At 37.8% G+C, this 6,000-nt stretch overlaps 1 protein-coding gene across 8 annotated transcripts in view; it reads left to right on the top strand.

Annotated features, from left to right (window-relative positions):
- LOC106087027 (potassium voltage-gated channel protein eag-like) overlaps positions 1-6,000 on the top strand; it is a 295,197-nt gene that overhangs the window by 141,356 nt on the left and 147,841 nt on the right. For all 8 annotated transcript variants that reach the window (XM_059366593.1, XM_059366592.1, XM_059366597.1 and 5 more), the window contains exon 3: positions 4,633-5,582. In XM_059366593.1, coding sequence (XP_059222576.1) covers positions 5,504-5,582 — 79 coding nt within the window. In that variant the 5' untranslated portion in view covers positions 4,633-5,503. The remainder of the gene's footprint in view (positions 1-4,632; positions 5,583-6,000) is intronic.

The following is a 6,000-nucleotide window of genomic DNA, read 5'->3' as shown; positions in this document are numbered from 1 at the left end:
TCTACTCCCGCATACTTTTCATTTGATACCCATATTGCCCTTATCGGTCCACTTTTAATTTTGGGTGGTGTTTTTGGGGTAAGGGTCCGTCCCCTTCTGTTATCAGTAAATTTTAAAGCCTATTCCTACTTGCTGACCATATTCGTAATCTACTCCCGAATACCTTTCATTTGAGATTTATTTTTTATTAATCAGATTTCTTTCCTTTTTTACAAGGGCTCTATCACACCTTGCCATATATCAAGCTTAACTCTTAAATCTACGATCCCGCCTTTTGCCATTTACCAATCCAACAAATGTTAGCCTGAGATAAGGTTTTCGATACTCCCACTGTCCGTGTTACTAGCAGTTATTTATGATTGATGTTCTACTTCATGTTTGTTATTATTGCGCCCTTCCGCAAACTTTTATGACAGCAATGGTGAGGTTTACTATTTCATGGCATGAAAGGCAATGAAAGTTTGCATCAGCATACCAAACTAGGCGAAATCAATAAATAATTATGAATGAAAATTTGTATTGGTTTTGTTTCGATAGAATACAATAGCAGATTTGCTTTCGAGCAAGGTAGAAGCGATGAAAGTCATGATGTGAAAGGTGGCAGGGTGGTCGTTTCAAAACAAGTGAGCAACAAAGCCACGGGCAAGGGGAATTTCGTTTTACATATATTTTTGTTTATTTTATTTTTGTTAGTTTGGTTATTGGGTGAATTTTAAATATAATTTATTTTAAAAAAATTAGCAGTAGCATAGTTCTGAGCAATAAGGTGGAAATGACAAATGAAAACAAAACAAAAAAACTGTACCTTCAAGACAAAAAAAAAACTGTTTTAGTAGACTAAAAGTGTGAGCATTAAAATTTTTACTAATCATAGGGCAAGGTTTATTACTTTTTTCTTGGTTGGAAGTGCGTAAAAAAATATTCCCAAGTTAAGAAACAAAGTAAAACAAAAACACGTAAAAAGGCGTTAAGTTCGGCCGAGCCGAACTTTGGATATCCACCACCTCGGCTATATATGTAAACCACCGTTCGTCAAAATCTGGGCAAAAATGCATACCTCATGCCCCATAGCAGCTATATCGAAATATGTTCCGATTTGGACCAAAAAGTAATAAGTACAAATCATTGTTCAATTGTGTAAAACCGAAATATTGATCTTTTTAGTAGCTATATCTAGAAATAAACCAATCTGAACCATATACGATACGGATGTCAAAAAGCCTAACATAAGTCACTTTGTCAAATTTCAGTGCAATCGGATTATAAATGCGCCTTTTATGTGGCCGAGACTTTAAATCGAGATATCGGTCTCGATTTTAAAATCTGGACCGATCTGGGTCAAATTGCAGAATATTGTCAAAGAATTTGAAGCAACTCACTGTTCCACATTTCGGCGATATCGGACAATAAACACGCCTTTTATGGGCCCGAAACCTTATATCGAGAGATCGGTCTATATGGCAGCTAAATGCAAATCTTAATCGATCAAGGCCAAATTGCAGAAATAAGTCGAGAGGTTTAACTCAACTCAGTGTCCCAAATTTTGGCGAAATCAGACAATAAAAGTGCCTTTTATGGGACCAAAACCTTAAACCGAGCAATTGCTATATCCAAATCTGGACCGATCTGGGCCAAATTGAAGAATGTTGTCAAAGAACCTAACACAACTCATTGACCCAAATTTCGGACAATACCTGCGCTTTTTAAGATCCCAAAACCTTAAATCGAGAGTTCGGTCTATATGGCAGCTATATCCAAATCTGGACCGATCTGGGCCAAATTTCAGAATGTTGTCAAAGAACCTGAAGCAACTCACTGTTCCACATTTCGGCGATATCGGACAATAAATACGACTTTTATGGGCCCGAAACCTTATATCGAGAGATCGGTCTATATGGCAGCTAAATGCAAATCTTAATCGATCAAGGTCAAATTCCAGAAATAAGTCGAGTGGTTTAACTCAACTCACTGTCTCAAATTTCGGTGCAACCGGACAATAAATGCGCCTTTTATGGGACCAAAACCTTAAATCGAGCAATTGGTCTATATGGCAGCTATATCCAAATCTGGACCGATCTGGGCCAAATTGAAGAATGTTGTCAAAGAACTTAACACAACTCATTGACCCAAATTTCGGCAACATTGGACAATAAATGCGCTTTTTATGGGCCCAAAACCTTAAATCGAGCAATCAGTCTATATGGCAGCTATATCCAAATCTGAACTGATCTGAGCCAAATTGAAGAGGAATATTGAATGACCTGACACAACTCACTGTCCCAAGTTTCGGCGAAATCGGATAATAAATGCGCCATTTGTGGGCCCAAAACCTTAAATCGAGAGTTCGGTCTATATGGCAGCTATATCCAAATCGAGACCGATCTTAGCCAAATTGAAGAGGGCTAACGGGGGGCCTCACACAACTCAGTGTTCCAAATTTTGGCGAAATCGGACAATAAATGCGCTTTTTATGAGCCCACAAAACCTTAAATCGAGAGTTCGGTCTATATAGCAGCTATATCCAAATCTGGACTGATCTGAGCCAAATTGAAGAAGAATATTGAAGGGCCTGACACAACTCACTGTCCCAAATTTTGGCGAAATCGGACAATAAATGCGCTTTTTATGAGCCCAAAACCTTAAATCAAGAGATCGGTCTATATGGCAGCTATATCCAAATCGAGACCGATCTTAGCCAAATTGAAGAGGGCTAACGGGGGGCCTCACACAACTCAGTGTTCCAAATTTTGGCGAAATCGGACAATAAATGCGCTTTTTATGAGCCCACAAAACCTTAAATCGAGAGTTCGGTCTATATAGCAGCTATATCCAAATCTGAACCGATCTTAGCCAATTTGAAGAGGGCTGGCGGGGGGCCTAACACAACTCACTGTCCCAAATTTTGGCGAAATCGGACAATAAATGCGCTTTTTATGGGCCCAAAACCTTAAATCGAGCAATCGGTCTATATAGCAGCTATATCCAAATCTGGACTGATCTGAGCCAAATTGAAGAAGAATATTGAAGGGCCTGACACAACTCACTGTCCCAAATTTTGGCGAAATCGGACAATAAATGCGCCATTTGTGGGCCCAAAACCTTAAATCGAGAGTTCGGTCTATATGGCAGCTATATCCAAATCGAGACCGATCTTAGCCAAATTGAAGAGGGCTAACGGGGGGCCTCACACAACTCAGTGTTCCAAATTTTGGCGAAATCGGACAATAAATGCGCTTTTTATGAGCCCACAAAACCTTAAATCGAGAGTTCGGTCTATATAGCAGCTATATCCAAATCTGAACCGATCTTAGCCAATTTGAAGAGGGCTGGCGGGGGGCCTAACACAACTCACTGTCCCAAATTTTGGCGAAATCGGACAATAAATGCGCTTTTTATGGGCCCAAAACCTTAAATCGAGCAATCGGTCTATATAGCAGCTATATCCAAATCTGGACTGATCTGAGCCAAATTGAAGAAGAATATTGAAGGGCCTGACACAACTCACTGTCCCAAATTTTGGCGAAATCGGACAATAAATGCGCTTTTTATGAGCCCAAAACCTTAAATCAAGAGATCGGTCTATATGGCAGCTATATCTAAATCTGGACCGATCTAGGCCATATTGCAGAAAGATGTCGAAAGGCCTAACACAACTCAGTGTCCCAAATTTTGGCGAAATTGGACAATAAATGTTCCTTTTATGGCCCAAAAACCTTAAATCGAGAGATCGGTCTATATGGCAGCTATATCCAGATCTGGACCGATCTGAGCCAAATTTAAGAAGGTTGTCGACTGGCCTAACACAACTCACTGTCCCAAATTTCAGCATAATCGGATAATAAATGTGGCTTTTAAGGGCCTAAGACCTTTAATTTGACGGATCGTCCTATATGGGGGTTATATGAAGATATAGTCCAATATAGCCCATCTTCGAACTTAAACCTGCTTATGGGAAAAAAAGTATCTGTACAAAGTTTCAGCTCAATATCTCTATTCTTAAGACTGTAGCGTGATTTCAACAGACGGACGGACGGACATGGCTAGATCGTCTTTAATTCTTATGACGATCGAGGATATTTATACTTTATAGGATCGCAAATGGATATTTCGATGTGTTGCAAATGGAATGACAAAATGAATATACCCCCAACCTTCGGTGGTGGGTTTAACAAACAATGTACAAAAATTATAAAAAAAAAATAAAATAAAAAAAAAATTAATAAATTTTTCCAATAACTGACAAAATAAATGAGCATTCCCGCTAATAGATCCCTACAAGCTTAATTTGTTTTTCGAGCACATTTTTTGAAAGGAGCCCACCAACAAAAAAAGTGTGAAATCGACATATTTAAGGTTAGACCCGAGCGAACTTATTTTGCATTTTTCATTTCTAAATCAAAATTCAGTAACGTGCATTGGTGCGTATGATTATTAATAATTGGACATATTCAGAATTACTATTTTGTATACGTCATAGTTCAGTAACGTGCATTGGTGCGTATGATTATTAATAATTGAATATAATCAGAATTACTATTACGTATACGCCACATTGTGTCCCCAATAAATAATTTCTGGAACTGTTTGTTTCCATTACTTATGAATTCATGTTTTCTCCTACTCTATTTACAGCTATCAATATGTATCCAAGGAAATTCGCTTGCCAACCTCCCCTCCCTTTAAAACGCCTTAAATGTATGCTGTAATTATTTAATGAAGAAGAAAATAAAGAAACCTCCACGATTAAGGGAACCTACATTTATGTCTATATATATATATGTACATGTATATGTTTAACAAATAAATAGCAAACAAAAGAAAAAAAAACACTAGGAAAAAAACTCACAAAGAAAATAAACACCAACAAAATGTATACTTATGACTTAATAACAACAACAACAACAACAAAGACTGATGTTATAAATGTTGATGATGATGCTAGATACAATGTTGCTACACAATCTCAAATTGCAATGTTGCTAAACAAGGGAAAAGCTGCAGGATACCAACCACTACAAGAACAACAGCTGCAACAACAACAAGAACAACTTGCACTAGTAGCACCACAATTCCAATGCCATATAACAAAGGAAACCAAATGATTGCTGTTGACCTCTGCACATACAGCAACAAAAGAAAAAGGAAACAGAAACAGAAAGACAGACAAACAGACAGACGGAGAAAAATCCACTAGATATACTACAAATCAAGCATACAACATCTCTGAAGAAGACCCACATTCGTACACACACACACACACACACACATCGGAACACCATCTTAAGCATTATTAAAATAAATTAAAACCAAAGAGTTGGTTGTAAGAAATACCGCAAAGAGTAAGCAAACAAAAAACCCTTAGAATAAGGGAGAAGGCGAAACACAAGGACTTACTTCTCACCCCCTCATAGCATACGAAAAACCCTAAAGCCTTTACTCTAACTACAACATTAACAAAGGCCCTACATCACATAGAGGAGACGTGTAGTTAAACAGCAACAAAATGCCGGGTGGACGAAGAGGATTAGTGGCTCCACAAAACACATTCCTGGAGAATATTATACGCCGTTCTAACTCACAACGTAAGTACTTTTTCATGTTGAATGTACAGAAAAATAAAACAAAACAAAAAAAAAACAGACGCAACTATAAAATAAAAAATATGTTGAAATTGCATTTTTTCGTTTGAAGGATATTCGTATATATTTTTTAATTTCCTGCATCTGTTGTTTTTGTGTGAGATGACCCCAAAAACAATGTTGCTGTTAAGGTTTTCATAAAATATGTTTCCGCTGGCTTGACGTCACACCAAACTGGCTGTCTCATGTGGATGCATTTTCATTGGTGTCCCTTCTCTCATGCTCCCCAGAGCTTTTGAATTGTTCTTGTTTGTAATGATGATGATGCCAAGTGGTGATTTTGTGGGCCATCATAGGGAAATAAATTATTTCTAGGGTGGTCAAATAAGAGAACCCAATTTTAATCATAGTCTTGTCGAGC

The sequence above is a fragment of the Stomoxys calcitrans genome, chromosome 4, assembly GCF_963082655.1.
Source record: "Stomoxys calcitrans chromosome 4, idStoCalc2.1, whole genome shotgun sequence".
NCBI classification, from domain to species: domain Eukaryota; kingdom Metazoa; phylum Arthropoda; class Insecta; order Diptera; family Muscidae; genus Stomoxys; species Stomoxys calcitrans.
The sequence above is the reverse complement of the archived record's forward strand: the minus strand, read 5'-3'. Positions and strand labels throughout refer to the sequence as shown.